Here is a 19604-nt window from a genome sequence, read left to right as displayed (position 1 = left end):
GCCAGCTCCACAAATAAGCATTTTCAACATGCTCACCAGGTAACTATGATGTGGGAAACCACAATTTCGAGAGACAACGATCTACAGGAACCAGCTCGTACTTCTTTTTCCTTTAAAGTCCTTTCAGTACTATCCTCTCTAGAGGTCTTTAGGCATCTCTGAGGGAAATTTGGAGAATTAGGCAGTAGGTCATTTAATGGTACAAAAGAAGGAACGTCAAGATCCTACTCCACATTCTTAGGTTCTTACTGACACGAGAGCAGCACCTATGCTCTCCACCCTACACACCCACAACCAAACAAGCAGATAAATGACAGACTGGGGGGAGGAAGTTCAAATGCAGCTGCAAACAGTCCCTGAGTTGTGTACACACACACACACACACACACACACACACACACACACACACACACACACACCCTTAGTTCTTTGAGTCTTCCCAGCACAAAGCCTAGTACATGACATAAAATAGACATCCAACAAACATTTGCTAAAGACTAAATAACTTTAGAGCAGTAAGTCACAGGAAATCCACCTAATAAGTCAGCAGGGAGATCACAGGCTGGCCAAATTGGCCTAGTTAGCCCCACAGGACAGAACTGAAAAGCTCCAGTGTTACTGGCTGTGAAAGAAGTAAAAGAATGGAATGCTAAATACATACAAGCAATTATGTTTCTAAGTCATTGTTTTCTTTCTTCTCACATATACCCACCAGCATATAGATAATAAATAGAGATAGACAGATATAGATGGATAGATAATTGCATAAAAATGCATTCATGCCATCATATACATCTTTTAAATTATTTTAACCATTTTTCCCCTTTGTTTGGCTCATCATGGATAAGCCCCCAGAACAAATAAATGCTAACACCCTAGTGTATATTACTTCATATTTTCTCCCCACACATATAATCTTAATCAGACATATGCAAATACAGACATAGATAGGCACACACATGCACAGAGGGAGAGTTGTGTAATTTATACACTTTTCTGTATCTAAATTTCTCACTGAGGAATACCACATGGACATCCCAAAGGCATCTGGTTTATCTCTATTTCGTTCTTTTTAATGGCTGCATAATATTCTGTGGTCTGGGTTATCATAATTTATTCTACTATTTGTTGATGGGCTTTCATTCAGTTTCCAGTTGTTTACTGCTACAAACAATGCTGACCTAGAGATCCTTGCCCATGTGCCTTATATGCTGATATTTCTGTTTCTACAGGAGAAATTCCCAGGAGTGGAAATGCTGGATCAAAGAGTATGTGTATTTTTAAGGTTTAACAGTTGTCGCTAGATTGCTTTCTTTAAGGCAGTAACATTTCACGTTTCCCAGACAGTTAATATTTTAATCAAGACAAATTTGTGCTTAGAAGGCAGGGAATCCATAATCTCTGTGCCAATCCTCTAGTCGCTGCTAAACCTCTAAGTTCAGCCTATTTTTCTCTGCTCCTCCCTCTGGCTGACCTGACCACACCTCCTAAAACTGGGGACTCTGATGACCTTTGCTGACCCATGAACTCCCTGAAATTATATTCTAAAGTTGGCATATTTTTGCTTTTGTACCTTTTCCAAAGGAGAAGTTCAATGGCTTTCATCAAACTTCCAAAGGGGTCCATGACCCAAAAAGGGTGAGGAGTCACTCCTCTGGAGTCTGCAGGATAACAAGAGGATTGGGATATTGCTGATGACATGATTTAATTCTCCTGATGATAACCCCCCCACCAAAAAAGTGGATTTTATTGGAGAAGCTTTCCTGTGTCCATGAAACAATCAAAAACATTTTATCCACATTATCTTAAGAAGGAGCAAACTCTACAAAAGGTTTACAAAAGGGCACGGGTGCTGGGGAGTTATTTCCAAAACCAGTTAAAAGATCATTTCTTCCCCAATACATAGTTTCTCAGAGCAGCTGGTATTTGATCTATGTAAAGGGAAAGAGAGTCATTCTGGGCTTCCATTCAAAGAACAGGTAAACATTTCAGCAGAGAAAGAGAGGGGAAAGCTACATAGAGCACAGGAAAAAAATAACTGTTTGCAGAATTTGGGAGAATATCTTCTGAGGAAACTCAATAAACACCTCTAAGTCAGGGGTCGTGTTCCTCCCCAACGCTGCTGGCTTCTGTCCACACACACCTTCACCCCAAGAGCAGGCAGTGTCTGGCCAAAGGAGGTATTCAGTAAATGTAGATTAAACCAATAAATAATTGAAGCAGCTTCATACAGAATTAAATTACAAGAAGTACATGTGGGTCCTTAAATGAGATTTCTTTGCTAGTAAAGGTTTGAAACCAAAAACACCTTGATTTTTCTTGATTTGTAATTAATGCCAAGAAAAAATTAGAAAAGCATGTGTCTGCTTTGCAAGAAAGTATCTAATTCTTCATTCCCATAAGACTCCTGATTTTCATGACATTATTTTCTTTGTTTCTACTTCATTTCATACATTATCACCCTTACCGTCAAATGGTATAAATATAGTCCTGACAATTGCTTAGCCTGGTTATTAAGTAATAACTGTTACATTAATAAGATCTCTAGCTTCTAGTTTAAAATTTAAAACAAAGGATAAAGAAAACAGCTATTAAAAAAACATTAAATTAATTAACAAACTGCAGAGAGAGTAAGGCCCATCAAAACAGGTAAAGCTTTAACGATGTCTCTGCTCGTTATACTGTGAAATGAGTAATCTGCCCTCTGGAATAGGTGATATTTTGAAAAAGATCTCATTACCTCACTTCCAGAAATAATACCCTCTCTGTTACACTTTTTCACCTTAGCTATTTCCTAAAACATATGGAATGACTAAAAGACACAGGAACTGCAGAGCTAATTTACATGATGGGAACTAAGATTGCAAATGGTGCAGCTGTTTCAGTGTCCGGCAGTGAATTAAATCATACTTAGCCATCGATAACAAAAAAGAAAAGATACTTCACATTTTCTCAGTCTTTCAGATTTTCAAGGAGACTATTTTCTGAACATTGTCTCTCCAAGTTAGCTTTATTATATTATTATATGTATGTATATATATAAATATATGTATATGTATATGTATGTGTGTATCTGCATATCATACACAGATGTATATACATGTGTGAACATATATGCACAATGTATATATGTGCATTACATGCATATACACACATACAAACATTTTATATGTATTATATGTAATAATATATATAGTATATATACATACCTAAGACTTTAAGCGATATTCCTGTAGAGAATAAAATATTCTAGAATGAAAAGTTCTCTCAGAGCCTTGGAGATTATCCAATTCTAAGGAAATCTTGCAAAGTACATAGAAGAAACACAGTTAAGATTCACTTTCATTTTAATTTTAATAATTTATAAGCATTATAGCCATTCTAGAGATAAAGAAAAATATCTGTATAAGGGCTCTAAGATTGTTTAATTAAAAATAGGATAGGAACCTTGGTTTCGCTATTCTTCACATCTTTAGTTTAAGTAAGAATGTGAAATTTGGTATATTTAGTTGCTTGGGGTCTAAAAGTACCGCATGCTTAGGAAGCTAAATCTGTAGCTGAAGAGGCTTGTTAAATTTCCCTTAGAAGATATTTGCAGATTATAGATTCCCTTGAAATAAAGACAATTTCATATAAATAGGAACTCAGAGTGTCAGTCAAATGGAGCTTTGACTTCCCTACTAGTTAGGACCAAATTTGTGTTACCTTAATTTCTGATTTACTATCATCCTCATCCTTGACTTCACCAGAAATCAAGAGAGGTGAGGAGGGATGAAGGAAGGGAGGGAAATTCCAACTGCTCTCCTCACCCTTTAAAAAGTACAACCAATATTTTCCGAAGCTTAAGTAGAGATCTCATTTCAGAACACAACACAATGATTGTTGCAAATGGAAGCTTTTTTAAAGAATGAAGCCATCATAGTCATCTTTCTGCACAGAATTTCTCGAGCCAGTTTCCATCTGTACAAGGCCCATGTAGAACTCCGGCGGGAGGTCCTCCTGAAGACAGTGGACGCTATAAGCAAAGTTCTGAGATAACGTGAAATGATAATTAGACCAAATAATTTCTGGCAAAAGAAAACACAGGTACTTGACAAGAGTTGAAAGAGTCAGTGCACTAATCAGACCTACTGTGTGCTGCTGGCTACTACCAAGAGGACTTTTCTGAATCCGATATTGTACTATAAACTTGGTTTTGTTGCCTGATTCCATGCTGAGGCAGTGACCTCGGAGGGAAGCAAGGGAGAAGTGCTGGACCCAGCCCCACGTTCCCTCGTTCTCTCCTCCAACTCGTCTGACCTCGGTGGCATCTCCCTGTCCTCCCGCTCATTGGGCCCCTGCTGGAGTCCCTGACGAAGCCTCTGGCCGGTGCCCTCACGGTGTCTTCTCCCCCGGCTCGGAAGGGCACTTCTCGCCGAGGTCCCACCGCTCCTCCCTGCCCGCGCACCCGCCCTGGCTCCCGGGGCCCATTATTCCTCGGTAGCACTGCCCCTGCCAGCTCCTCAGCAAGCACCCTCAGCGTCTCTCTACCGCCTCTGCGCCGGAATGTCTGCCGCCTTCTGCGCCACATGAGGGACTAAACTCCGCTTCTCTCCCTGCCCGCAGGCACACCGTGGAGCTGGCAGGGGCCGGCAGGAGGCCTCGCGGGGAGCTCGTCTCTGCTTCTCGCTGCTCTCCACCGACCTACCATGCCTCCCCCATCTTCCCTCTGAGAGACTTCCACCGGAAGAGACGGGGGAGGGTCACGTTTCAGTCTCTGATTTTTTCCTGCCTTTTTTTCTACAAGTTACCATGGCCAGAAGGAAGGATAGGCGTCCCCTTCACCTGGGACCATATTTCCTCCTTCTCAAAGTTGGGTTCACTCTACTCCTTTCTCTGGAGCCGTAAGTGTGAGGTGGTAAAGCAGAACATGATTTATAGACGAGAAAGATGAAAAACACATTAATTTCATATTTTTAAAATAGTCTCCTCATCACAGCTGTTATATCCATGACCCCAGAGCCACAAAACTGATAGGCTATATATTCAAATGCCTGATTAAAAGGACGAGTAATCGGGCTCTGGCCCACAGAATAATAAGAAGTAGCCCATGGCCTGCCCACCCCCCAGAGTACAGCACCTCCACCCTCTACCACCGGCTGTGGGCACGATGGGCAGGGAGCCAGGATGAGCCGGGAGGGCACCAAAGAACCACTCTGCTGGGACTCTGAGAACAGATGGAAAGAATATGGGTCATTTCAGAAGGGTGAGGAGTAGAAAACCAGGCCCCTGTGATGAAAGGCTCTAAAACTCCATCATGACACAGCAAATCAAAACATCTTGGTTATTTTGCTGTCTGTCACTCCCGACATTTTTGCCTCTTACATCATTTTATCCAGAAGTAAAACAGAAAAACAACCTGACTTGTGGGAGATGGTGGGGGTTAGAGTTAACATCTGCACAGCATGTTCTGTTCCCTGAAAGAAATGTGCCACATCAAGTGAATTAATATTTCTCCTTTGAAGTACTTATTCACATTCAGCCCTTCCTATATGTGAAACATAATCTCTCATCATTTTCACTGCCTCAAGACCTTGAAAAGAAACATGCTGAAGCTTCTCCCTGTGAACTTTTACCTTTACATACATGAGAAAGCGCTTATTGTGAGAAATAAGAAGCATCACCCTAGGATCAAAATACGGCATCAAATGGTGAAAAATCAAAAGATGGGAACTATAAAGCTGCCAAAATTAGGTTCAAAGAAGATGGAAAATTAAAAAGCAAATATGAAAGGCTTCTTGTCCGAGATCAGCGGAATATAAGAATTACCAACGAAAACTATCTGGAGAGACAGTCTTCCTGTTTAGAAGTATGAGGTTGTCGCATGAGATAAGGGACGGTAAGAGGACCCAGCAAGGAGCAAAGAATCGTCAGCTAAGATCAGGAAATCGGAAAAAAAAAGATATGCATTTAGAAATGGGATCCACAGCTGGGCAGGATGCAGCAGGCCACTCTGAGATCCCATTATGTACCTGTCTGCAGAAAAGCACTCAGGCCTCCAACTCCCTGAAAATGTTTTTAAACATAATTAAGATACACACAGCTCTCTCTCTGCAGCTCTTGTCATGGTTGCAATTTTGCCTATGTTCGTTAATTTTTTATTATCGCCCTCTCCCCGACTAGACCATAAATCCCCTGAGAGTGAAGGTTTATATGATTCTGCTCACTACAGCATCCCCAATATCTAGCACAGAATTTAGCATATCATTGGCACTGGGTGGCAAATGAAATTCAGGTCAAATTTATGATCGGGTTGGGTCCTCTGGGATGAGATTTGGCACATACACAGAGGACGTTCTCCAAAGCAGTTCTCCAGTCATCTTTAGACAATTACTGATGTTCCCTAGTCGTGGATCTGTTGCTTTGAAGGAAGTCAGTCCTCAGTGATACCCTATTAAAAAGCAACTGCAACCTGAGAGGAGTCCTGCTTTAGGTAATAACTGAACACCATACTGGCTGGTTAGATGACAGAGAACAGAGAGAAAAAAACCCTGAAAATGGAAGACAGAATGAGGAGGAACAGAAAGGTACCTAGGGCAAGCCAGAGAAAGGGAATGCTGGTCACAGCCCTACCTCCTTGACCTTCCAGAGGTTTATATTAGACATGTGTCTTCGTTCCTCCCGCAGAGATGTGTAACTATTATGTTTCCCTAGAAAAAAACCATGTCACCTTCTCACCTTACTACTGTCATATATCCTGTTCCCTGTGCGCCATGTTTTTTATGCCCCCAAAGAAACATGGAAGATTAAAAAAGAATTAACATAGCTTACAAAATGAAGACTCAAGATTCCGGAATAATCTGTATTTGATCCATCATAATTTTCAATTTCATCTTATCAGCACTCATAAATCACACACACTCCATTTAAGAACCCAGGGAGCCCCAATTCTCCATTATTTTCAGCAGGATTGCAAACAGCTAAGCCAATCACATAAACAACCAAGTGGGAAAGTTTGCTAACGTTTGGTCTTTCAGCAGTGCTTTTCAGATCTGCCCTACAGAGGCCCAAGGCTTCCTAAGACATTCATCCCAAAGCCCTAGAGGGGGAGGATGGGGAGAGGCAGGGGGAACATGAGAGGGGGGTTTGCACCCCCTCCTCTTGCTAAAGCTACAACAGCCCTGTTTTGCTCTCTTTTCTATGAAGGCTTCCCCTCAAAATTCCCTTTGAAGAACCATTTCCCCAGCTTTATGATGTCCACAGACTCCTGATGGAAAGTACTCAAAGCATCTGCGCCTTTTCTGCCACAACCTGAAAAAAGAAACACTTGCTACGACATCATGTGAAAATAGTAAGTTTAAAAAATGTCTCTCCTAAGGGGGTTTTCACCTCACTTAAGTTTTCAAAGTTTAGGGACTGCCCAACTTACAAAGAGTTTGTGTTCCAGAAGTTTAGTTTACCAGGCAAGGCTTTGGAACTCAAGGCTCACCTCCCCACAAAAACAAGGACATCATGCTGGTCCCAAGGCATGCAGTGAAAGCCTGATGCCCCACGTATGAAGTACAATGTTACTAATACCACTAGAAGGAAAAGTCTCCACTTTTGCCCCTTACGGTATTATGGGTCACTGTGGGCCAGTGGGGGCACCTAACCTCCAGTTATGCTATTCCTTTGAAGCAGTTCATCCTGTGAGATGTGATGGAAAGGGAGCTAGAGACGAAGGAATGCTTCCCCTCCCCCCCTTGTCTGCAGAGTTCCAGAGCCATCCACAGCCAGCACGGTCAGTGGCTGCCCAAGGGGACAGGCACCAGTTATCTGCGAGCTGTATAATGCCTGTAAGCCACCGCCTATCACCAGCTCTGAAAAGCTAACTCATGGTTTCCTTGTTTATTCTCCGGTATTCCGTATCATTTTATTATGACAATCGGCACCTAATATAGATCCCAAAAAAGCTTGAGAGGACCTAACACTCAGGCAAAAAAAGAAAAAAAGAAAAAAAAATGCTGGCAATGTTCATAACCCTCTGAAAAAGAAAGAGACCAAGACAGAGAAGAGAAAAAAGGAAAAGATAACAACATGTAACTATAAATAACTTCCTAGGTTGGACTGAAAATTTATTTTTGTTTTCCCTTCATTTTGGCTCATTTGGTAAGCAAATGAACTAGAAGAAAAAATAGGAGTTTTAACCAAACAATTCTCAAGGATCTCAGAATTTCAAAACTAGGAGTAATGAAGAGATTTGGCTCATTTAGCATCACAGGTTATCAAAACAAGTAAATAAAATGTTAATAGTCAATTTTCCACCAAAACTGTTGAGCTGTTCAGAATTCTTTTTTTTTTCCTAAAATGATTAAATTGTGCACTTTATTTTATCTTATTTTTTAAATGAAAGCCTCTTTATTTATTTATTTATTTATTTTTGGCTGTGTTGGGTCTTCGTTTCTGTGCGAGGGCTTTCTCTAGTTGCGGCGAGCGGGGGCCACTCTTCATCGTGGTGCGCGGGCCTCTCACTATCGCGGCCTCTCTTGTTGCAGAGCACAGGCTCCAGACGCGCCGGCTCAGTAACCGTGGCTCACGGGCCCAGTTGCTCCGCAGCATGTGGGATCTTCCCAGACCAGGGCTCGAACCCGCGTCCCCTGCATTGGCAGGCAGATTCTCAACCACTGTGCCACCAGGGAAGCCCCAGAATTCTTGATATCAAAACTCAAAGGGAATGCTCTACCACAGAACCAAATCATTTAATAGGCTAACATTAAATGATCTGCCAGTAATGAGTACTACCATTAGGGTAGATATCTTTCCATGTCTTTGCAAAAGGTCGAAACACTCTAGAAGTATTTTAATCGCTCATGAAGGAGGAGGAGGAGGAGGGAAAAAAGAAGAAGGGGGAGGGGAGGAAGGGGAGAGAGAGGACTTCTTCCTATGTGTGACTTTTGCACTTTATGCGAAATTCTACCTTTACATACACTGCCCTATTGGCTTGTACTGAAAGCATCTGCTTACACATCTCCTTTTCTAGGTGCTCTCTGAGTAATGTGACCAGAGTACTGGTTGAGATTGTGGACACTTGGGGCTCACAGATCTAGGTTCTATTCCAAGTTCAGTTCCTTGCTAAGTTTGAAAGGGTGAGTTCTCTAAACTCTCTAAAGGTTGAATGCTTCATCTAAATAGGGATAATAATAAATACCCGTCTCATAGGGCTGTTTGAGAGGAAATGAAATAGTACACGTAAAATTATGTGCCCTGAATACAGCAAGATTGACGATAATGATGATGATGATGGTGGTGATGTCTTTCCCTCCCCCGACGCCTAGCACAATTCCTTGCACACAGTAAGTAGTCAACACGTGTTTCTTGAATTGAGTTGAATTTCCCCATGCCATCTGTCTGATGAAGTCCTACATTTTCTTTCTGAAGATGATTTTTGAGCAAAATTTTACAGAAAATCTGATGCCTTCACCTGACCACTGCTTGGAGACCCCATAGCGCTTTGTGCCCCTCTATGAACTCCTGTCCCATGAGCCCAGAACTATGTGTGTGCTCTGCCTTCTGAAGTTTGCAGCTTGCTACCTACCTGAGGGAGAATAAAATCAGCCTTTCATGAAACAGTAAGCTCCTTTTTTCTTTGCCTTTCCAGAGGTCAGGCGTGTGGCAGGAAAACAATAAATGCTTGTTCCTGCACCAAGTAGACGACACCTATAACCACTAACTGAACCCAAAGGGAGCGGCATGCTCTCTAAAGGAAGGAGATAAGGGTTCGTATCAGATCCTCTGTCAACCTTCAAGGCTCCGCTCAGACCCCCCCGCCAGCACGAAGCATAACCAGACCAACCCATACTCGCCCCGCCATTTCTGAGTCCCTGTTTTAAATTAAACATAGTTGCTCGAGGTGGGGGGGTGGTATGTTAGTCCTGTTTCCTCAGACACCCCATGAACTCTGTGAAGAGAGGATTAACTAATTATAAATTCTATTGCACAGAACAAGGACATGTAACAGGCAGGCAACAAATATTTGGTTGCTTGATTTAGTTCTGTTTTCCAATGTGCTCGAAGTACTTCTCCAGAATTACCTAATTAATCCTAACTTGATGAGAAGAAAGGCATATTGGAGCTGCGCAGACGGGAGCCAAGTCCTGGCACCCTCCGCGGTGTGAATGAGCAAGGGGCGTTCTTGCTGGCTCTGCAATAGTGCCTCTCTTTGGCCGGCACTCAATTTTTTGAACTAATAGCTTAGCACACGGAAAATTAGCATTTTACATAAACCGAAAACTAACTGCCAACCAAGTCTTCATGGCATTGTTAACCAACAGTAAACCCTACTCGGAGTTTTTTTCCTTTAATTAAGTGGACTGAGAAGTGGTCCCAAGTCCTCCAGAAAGAGGATGGAGGGAACTACCATCTCCCCTGTGATCAGATAAACCCGCGTGGAAATAATTAGATCCGTTGCAACTGAGAGCTGACTACTCTCATTACGAACAGCTACAACTGACATTTTCAAAGAGTGTCAGCTAGACACCTCCCTCCTTCACGAAGTCTGCTCTTCTCCCTTTTTCACATCAAGGATTCTCAGGGACCACGGTAATCATAATCAGCCTCCACAGTCATACAATCTCTTTTTAACTTTTCAACATGCTTTCACACCTAACTACCTATTTGACACCTGCAGCCATCCTCAAGACAGGTAGACAAGATCAGATAGACTGTCTCACTTTACACCAGCACAGAGAATCCCAGTGGCTGGCCCAAGGCCACAACCAATGAACAGCGGAAGGCGGACCTCAACCCAGCCTTCCCTCCCCGCTCCTCAGTGTCGTTTCACCTCGCCGCTGACCACTGGGCTGCCACGTAGCCGCTCAGCACCGTCCTACACGGTGGCCAGCAAGACAACTCCTCTGAAAGAGAGCACCCTAGGTTTCTCAAGAAGAGACGGGGTGTCCCTGAAGAAAACACTGCCATTCAAATCCCTAGTCTTAACCGATGTGTTTCGCCATATTGAAGGCACGTTTCCATCCAAAATGGTTGACTGGGAGCCAATCATGGTGTTCTAATCTTTGTTCATGCTGTCAGCGTGACATATGAAAGAAATATGAATAAAGTGACAGGATGAAAACAAAGCTAGTGGCTGGTGTGAGATACACAGACAGGGTGTTAGCCCCACACTCACTGCAGTTGGGTCAAGTTAACACCTCTTTTTTCCCCTACATATGCAGTGTGGAAAAGCTATTTATAAAATGTTTTTAAATATTTAGGACCAAATAAATCAATATTGTTGGGAAACACTTACTCTGACCAGAACTCATTTACTTGCCCTAGTCCCATGTGGATAACAGAACCGAGAATATCAGGATTATCCAAGACTGGGAATAAAACAGACATTCAGCACTTCTGCCCGGACTGCCCACCCAGGCCCGCTTTCAGTCTGCACACTGGCTGGTGACCTGGCATGAACAGTACGATGACCGAGGAGTGGCCTTGTGAATAATATTTAGAACGAATGTAACAAAAACAGGCCTTTCAGAAATTACCTGACTCTGCAATTCACTTTGCTGCTTCAGGCGAAGATTTTCAGGTGTATCTGCCACCGTGGTGAAGGACTGCTTTGGGTAGTGTCTGTGGAGAAATTTTTTTAAAGAACATAATTAAAATATTGTGACACAAAACAATACTTTAACACCAGTTGTTTTATTCTTCCCTTCTATCCCAATGGAACAGGTGTCTCTCCTCTTAGCCAAGGTCACCTCTCTGTTATTATTCTGGGTCCCAAGCCCTCCTCCATTCTCATGACCCTCTATGACCCACTTGTCTCCCAAAATTTCACCCTAGGCTTCCCTGTTCTATGAGCTACATCCCGTCAGCATCCAAGCACACTCAAGGCTCCCCCGACTTCTATCCCTCCCTCCACCCACACTATTCTAGCATGAGGTCCAAGAGTCTGTTCTCTCCTTCAGCCAAACTTCCTTACAAAGAGGACTAAGCTCACTGTCTCCGCTCATCTCTTCCAGCTCTCTCCTCAATGCTATGCATTCTAGCTCCTGTTTCCAGACGTTTCTCTGGTTAAGGCTATAATGGCTTCCTGCAGCACAGAGGATCCAACAGACATCTTTTGGGCTTCCTCTTGCTTAGCCTCTCCTCCATCCTCTTCCTCGGTGTCTTTGTCCCCACACACTCCTGGCCAGCTTCTCCCCTTCTAGCTGGTCCTCCTCTGTCTCCTGGGGACTCCTCTCTGCCCATCCTCCTTCAGGGTTCTAACAGGCTTTCTTCTCTTCTCAGTGTACACCTGGGTGATCGCCGGGGTGATCTCATTCATTCTCACAGCTCTGGGTACCCCCTATAACCATGCTGATCACTTCCAAATCTACATCTCTAGCCCAGCTTTCCCTCCTGAATTTCAGAGCCACTGGCATTTCCACTCGTGCATACCCCATATTCACCACACATTCAGTCTGAAATCCAACAGTCCATCATCCCACCACAATCCCAAAACGATTTCTTCCCCGTGTATTCTCTCTTTCATTAATCAGTGCCCAGCTGCCCACACCAGAAACCTGGGAGTAATCTTGACTCCTCACACATCTAATCAATCCATCGCCAAGTCTATTGATTTTATCTCCTAAATATGTCTTGATTATATTTACTTCTCTCCGTCTCCACTGCATTTTTTCATTTTAGGCCACGTTTATCTTTTAGGTAACTACAACACTTGCCAGTCTTGCCCTTCCAATCCAACTCGCCAAAGCAAACTTTCCACAATGCTAACCTGATCACCTGACTCCTCTGAGTAAAACCTTTCCATGGCTTCCCATTGATCCAAGAAAAAATTCCAGCCTCCGGTCCCCCAAGGCCCCCACGATGAGCCTTCTGCAGACTTCTCGCTCACGTCCACGCTCTGGCTGAGAAGTTCACCCTTCTCTTTCCCACCTCTTCCCCCGCATGCTTTACCCTGGCCTGGAACACCCCACTTCTCTGGCTAACTCCTCTTTATCTCTTAGGTCTCGCCTTAGATTTCACTTTCTCCAGGAAGCCTTCCTGGTCTCGCAAATGTGTCCTGGAATGTACTTTCTGTTCCATTATAATATTTTTTCCTATTCATCTGTATGTTCCTATTGACATGTCTCTGTCTCACAGTACAAGGAAAGTTCCGCGGCCGCAAGAACAGGCTATCTTGTCCCTTGTCAGAGCACATTCAGCACCTACCAGCATCTGGCTCATATGACTTCAGTAAATATTTGTGGAAAGAAGAATAGAAGGGAGGGAAGAAGGGAGGGAGGGAGGAGGGTAGGAGAAAGAGGGGAGAGAAGAAGCCACGTGACCACAGTGCGTGTCAGGCTACAGAAAGCTTCACTGCATTACATCATACATAATGACATATATGCAAACACACAAGCCCTCCTGGTGGTGAGGTGATGGCGTCTACTCCCACGTGTGGTTACGAACACCAGCGACTGCCTCTGCTCCCCGTTCCCAGGCGGCACGGAGGGTACATCTCCGGCTGCTGTGACTCTATCACCACAAAAGCTGTGGAGCTCAGAGCCGCCCCTCATAGAGCCCCCACTCCCTGTTTCCTTCTCCCTGGCCCCTCTCCTTGGTGATGTCCACCCTCCAAATCTTCCTGTGGTTTCTCAAAAGTCCTCTAAGCCTCACTATTTCACCATAATTTTCTTGCCTTCTTAGAGCAGATACAAACCTAATTTAAATTTTTTCATGATAACTCAGGGTCACCTAAACAGACATTATCAGATCATGATACAAAGCAGTAGTGCTTTCAAAGTTTACAAAGGTTGGGATGGCCTAAATCCCATGAGATCGTTGCACTTCTATGTCTGTTGGACTGGCAAAGAGATCATTTCTCACACACAGCAGTTGGCCTTGCACAGCCTTCTTCCCTTCTGGTTTCCTTCTTCTATCCCAGGGTAAGTAACTAGAGAGTAGTCAAGTTTAGTGAAATGTTGGTAAAACTAGAGTTACTGGTTCAAGTGAGGAAGCTGTAATAGGCAAGGTGTCTCCCTCCCTTTATCCTGAAGTCAGAGACTTCGTGTCAGCTACACACTATGGGGGCTACTTCTTTTTCTTTTTAATTTATTGAAGTATAGTGGACTTACAACATTATATTACTTTCAAGTGTACGACACAGGGATTCGATATTTTTATAGATTACTTGGGGGCTACTTCTGAACTGTGCTCCAGACAGGTGAAGCTGGACAGACAACTTCAGTGTGTTTCAGAATGTTTGCAACTCAATCTTGGAAAGCTGAACTTCATTGGACTTTAAAATGTAGCCATTATGTATGTATTGCTACACTTTAAAGCTAAAATAACAAATTAGCACTTTTTTTTTTCAAAATACATTCTGTGGAATAAAGTCTCACAGAGATTTTCAGGATTTCCACAATGTTTAATTCAAAAATGTTATGTATGTATTTTAACTACATTTGAAACTGTAATTAAAATCTACTCTCAAATATGTTACAGAAAGTTTAACCCGTTGAGACTGTACTGTACTAACTTGCAGGTTAACTCAGTTTAGGGGCAGACTTTGAGGGGACAACCTTCTCCTGCCATTTATGTTTAATTAAAAATTATGTTTAAAAGCTAAAAATTACATTTTAAATTAAACACAAATTAAATATTAAACAGAATTTTTAAGTAAACATAATTTAAAAATTAAACAGAATTTTTAAGTAAACAGCATTCTAAGATGGAAAATTGAACTGTTGGGGGGGCGCAGGACATTCAATTTGCAATTGCTTCTCTGTATGTACATGAACTTGGCCCACACCAGGCAAAAATAATGTCTACTTGGATACTAACAAAACTTCACTTGCCCCTCATATCTCCCATTTTAAAGTTATCATTTCATGAAAATAATCTATTCCCACCATTTGATTTTATAATGAGAAAAGGTGATAGATTTGAACTTACAAAATAAATGCATATAAATAAAACACCACTTTAACACGTTTGATATTGGGAACCCATACTAAGTTCTATTTGGAACAAGGTTTTACACTGAAAAGAAAAACAAATTGAAAAGCTTCTGCTTTTTTCTTTCTTTCTTTCTTTTTAGAGGACATACTCTGCTCACCTGACGGCCAAAGCAACAAACATACTGACATGCTGAGCAATTATACTGAGGACTATAAACAGATTGTAATACTTTGCACTTTTTCCAATATCCTTCCCAATCCTAAAATTCAATGATTTTGTAATAATGGGTAACATAACTTTCTCTAAAGATGAATAACAAGAAGAAACTATCCAAATTTTTGATCCAGAAGAAAAATTCAACTTAGTATTAATAACCACAATAAAAAATACCAAGGAAAGGAGGAATTCATATCTGAAACTACTAGGAGTCATGAGTACTACAATGGATTAAAACCTAAGGCTTTGGGGACCAAAGTTATCTTCAGAGCTAGCAAAATTCAAGTGACTAGGGTCTTGGGAAAAAGTGCCTAACAATCAAAAGAGAGTGGAATGGTCTCGTGAGTTGGAACCATGAGACACAGAAGTAGTAAATATAATTACAGATGTGGCAGCACACACTATTTACATAAAAAATAATAATTACAACATCTGGAGAAACCTAATGAATTTTGCCAAAGTGGACACATCTGAAAATCCTGGATTTCTCAACATCATGTCCATGTAGCAATGTCCATCTAAACTAATCTGACGATATTCTGCTCTGAAGTCATAGTCTCAACTCCCACCCACTCACCGCCCCACCCACAAAAGAAAAACAGACCCAGAAATAAACTGAGGGCTCAGCGGTCCCTCATGGGATCATAGGAACAGAGAAGCAAAGCATTTTAAAACTAATTGACGGTACCATACAGTTAATTCTAGCTCTACACAAATACTGCATTTAAATGATTGTAGAAGGTCTTCCTAAAATAAATGTCTTGAAAAGAAAGCTCCAGGAAAGATGATTTCTTCACTAGGCTTAGAGGAAGAATGACATTTTCTCCTTGTCCATATTAGGGGACAGAACTTGAGGCATAAGGCATGGGGGCATGAAAAACGCATGTTCAAAAGGAATCAGGAAAAAAGAAAAAAAAACAAAAGATGGGGTGGATAAGTTGGTACATTAATATATTTCCTGGATAATAAAATATAATCATGGAACTATGACAAATAACACATTGGGAGCTGGTGGAAAGATCTGAAGAATATCGTGAAATGTTTAAGCATCATAAACAGAAGCCTCTTAGCTGAAATATGCAGGAATTGGACGAAGCGTATGCGTCAAGATTAGGCTGACAGCTGCAACAAATCCAGATTTCGATGAAATGCTACATTAAAAATAAATAAAAAGAGAAAGAATCAAGATAATCACAGAAGACTACAACTGAAACAGCAAAGTTAGGTCACAAAAAGAGGGCTTCCCAATTTTTTCATCTCTGTGAGATTCAGTTGATAAGAATATAGGAAAAGTTGTATGTAAACCAGGAGACCGGAGCTGGGCGGAGTGAGGAAAGCAGTGTAATAAGCAAATGGCAACCTCCACAGAGATAGTAATGAGACAGAACACAGAGAAGAGCAAGAATCCAGAACCTCTCACTTTTTATCCAGAGCCCAGGGGTCACGAGAGCACTGGAGCCAAACGGCCTGGGTCTGGACCTGGCTTTTCCTACTGTGCGCCTTTGGGCACGTTTCTTAATCTCTCTGGCCTCAATTTCCTCATCTGTAAAATCAACACAATGATAGCACTTGTTACGCTTGTTGCAAAATGAACACCTGTAAAGCATTTCAAACAGTGTCTGGCTCGTCACAGGCACTCAATCAAGTATCTATTATTAATAACAAAAAATATTATTATTACTATTATTTCTACTATTACTTTCTCTTTGCTTTACTGCAAAGTGACTTAACCTCTGTGTCTCATTGCCTTCATCTATATAGCTTCCTGCTAGAAACACATGAAAGAGCTTTATAAATGGAAAACTACTATAAATGTGAGATATGAGTAAACCACTTAGATAGATAAAGCTAAGATCGTTATGAATTTATTTACTGTAAACCCTGTAGTAATACAATGGTTCTCAAGCACTGTCCCTGGAAGGTAGCCAGCGACAGGCAATGTCAGGAGACATGTCTGGTGGTCACAACCGGGGGAGGTGGTGAGGAGACAGGTGCTATTGGCGTCTCGTGAGCAGGGGCCAGGGATGCTGTTCCACCTCCTGCAGTGCACAGGACGGGCCCCCCCAAATACCCGCAGTGCTGAGGCTGGGGTCCCTACAGAATAGATCTCTAACATTACAGGAGGCCGCTAATTTTAAGACGGCTAGCTGTTTCCAACTGCTAGCTGTTTCAAGATTTTCCAAGAGATCTTCCAGAAAAAGATCTCTGATCTGTTTTCTCATTCTCACCTGCCTGGCAGAGTCAAATGGCCTGCCATCTCCCTCTAATCCTGTGCCACAGTGCGGGTCAATGACGCCTGTCTGAGTCTCCTCCTCACCAGCACCTAAGTCTACCCACCCTCTCCAGTTTTTTGTTTCTCCGACCACTGTTACAGTTCTACTCAAACTAGAAAATCTGAGAACAGAACTCAGGTGTCAAAAGCATTTGTTATTATATCATTATTTACTGATGGGCCCTGTGCAGAAAAGAGTAAATAGAGCAGGCCCAAACGCTATATATGAAAAGCCAGCTTTCAAGGTTGGCCCTTGGCTAGTGTCTAAGAACTTGGATTCTGGGAAGGTCCCCACCACCATTAGTTGATAAGGGTGGAACACTGTGCCTAAGCTGTTTGTACAAACAAGGTTGATGCAGAACACTTGCTCTCCTCCTGGGAGTCTGGAGTTTGGGTACATGCCAGGCAGAAGTGCCTCTGTAAAGAGTCCCGGGTAAAAACCCTGGGAGCTGAGTCTCTAACGAGCTTGAGTGGTTGGCAACATTTGACACATGTTGTCACAGCTCATTGCTGGGGGAGCTAAGTGTGTCCCGTGTGACTTTCTGGGAGAGAACTCTGGAAGCCCATGCCTGGTTTCCTCTGGATTCTGCCCCACGCGCCTTTTCCCTTTGCTGGTTTTGCTTTGCATCTTTTCACCGTAATAAATCATAGCCACAAGTATGACTCTAGGCTGAGTCCTGGGAGGCCTCCTAGAGAATCATCAAACCTGGGGGCAGTCTTGGGGACCTTAGGCCCTCTTCTGCCTAACAACTTATCATTCATGAAAGAGGTACTGTATTAACATTTTTAGTATATTATCTGCTTTAAGAAAATGCAACTTTATCTCTTAAGAACATTTAAAAGGCAAAAGTTCTGACCTCACGTTATTAATTTGACTCTTCAGTTCTGCCTTTCTGAGTCAGGTGAGGGCCTGATGACTTTTCTTTGGACCATCTTTTTATGCTCTGATTTTACCCAAGGAAGTAATTTTATCCAAGGGTCAAGATCATAACTATATTGGATAGTGGGGAGATGATAGAAGGTTTGAACATAATTTTAAGTATCTCCCAAATTAGAACAACTCCATTTTGTAGCAATAATGATTGTTTCACATCATTCAAAATTATCTTTAAAAAGTGAAAAATAAAACATTTAAAAATAACCAGGCCCGGAGAGAGATTACCACCACCAGGGTCATCTATGAAGCTACTTATAAAGGATGCAATTCTGCAAAAAAAGAAAATAATTCCAGAAGGACAAGCTAAAATGCAAAAAGGAATGGTAAGCAAATAAAACGCTAAATGCAATGCACCACACACATGCATACGCATACACACACCCACATACACACAACATTGTATGGAAAAAGACAAAGCTAAAACATCTGATGGTAAAATGAGAAGGTAGCATGAAAATAAAGCATTCTAAGGTCCTTCTGTTCTTCATGAGAAAGGTTAAGACATTACTGAATTTTAAACTGTGCTTAAATAAATGTGATAAAATTCTAAGGGTAACCACAAAGAATGGAAATATAACACATAAATTCAAATCCTATAAAAGGGAAAACTCAAATTTTTTAAAAGTGCCAAAACTCTAACTCAATAAAATTTAAAAAAAGAAAGAGAATAGAAACAAAAAGCAGCGTAGAATAAATGAGACAATAGAAATTTAACAGTTGGGAGAAACAATTCAATAATCACAAAAATGTAAATGGGTTACATCTGCTAGCTAAAAGATCAATATATAGTCATATTTTTAAACTCCACTATAAAATAGCTATATTAAAATGAGACAAAATATACTTTTAAAATAAAGGCATTATTAAGAATAGAGACACTATATAGTGATGAAGGCTCAAGTCGCCAAAAAAGCATCATCTTAAATGTAGATTTTTTAAAATATGTGTGTGTGTATATATGTATATATATATATATATATAAGGAGAGAGGGAGAAAGAGAGAGAGAGAGATTGTGTGCACGTGCATGCAACACTGATGACAGGGAAAACTGGCATATTCACCAATATGGTGAGAGATTTCAGCACCCCTCTCCCATTTATCGCTAGGTCAAGCAAACAGACAGAAAATGAATAAATATATCAAATATGTGAAATACGGAATTTGTGACAATAACACTAGTAATGTCTTCTCCACGGGGCGGTATTCAACCTATCTAACAACCAGCACATCATGGGCACCCACCAATCAAAAGGGGTCTCAGAGCCAGCCCGGCC

At 41.7% G+C, this 19604-nt stretch overlaps 1 protein-coding gene across 2 annotated transcripts in view; it reads right to left on the bottom strand.

Moving 5' to 3' along the window:
• Positions 1 to 19604, bottom strand: part of NEBL (nebulette) — a 357059-nt gene that overhangs the window by 211623 nt on the left and 125832 nt on the right. For both annotated transcript variants that reach the window (XM_007189870.3, XM_057543126.1), the window contains exon 3: positions 11505 to 11589. In XM_007189870.3, coding sequence (XP_007189932.1) covers positions 11505 to 11589 — 85 coding nt within the window. The remainder of the gene's footprint in view (positions 1 to 11504; positions 11590 to 19604) is intronic.

The sequence above is a fragment of the Balaenoptera acutorostrata genome, chromosome 3 (genome assembly GCF_949987535.1).
Source record: "Balaenoptera acutorostrata chromosome 3, mBalAcu1.1, whole genome shotgun sequence".
Classification (NCBI taxonomy): domain Eukaryota; kingdom Metazoa; phylum Chordata; class Mammalia; order Artiodactyla; family Balaenopteridae; genus Balaenoptera; species Balaenoptera acutorostrata.
The sequence above is the reverse complement of the archived record's forward strand: the minus strand, read 5'-3'. Positions and strand labels throughout refer to the sequence as shown.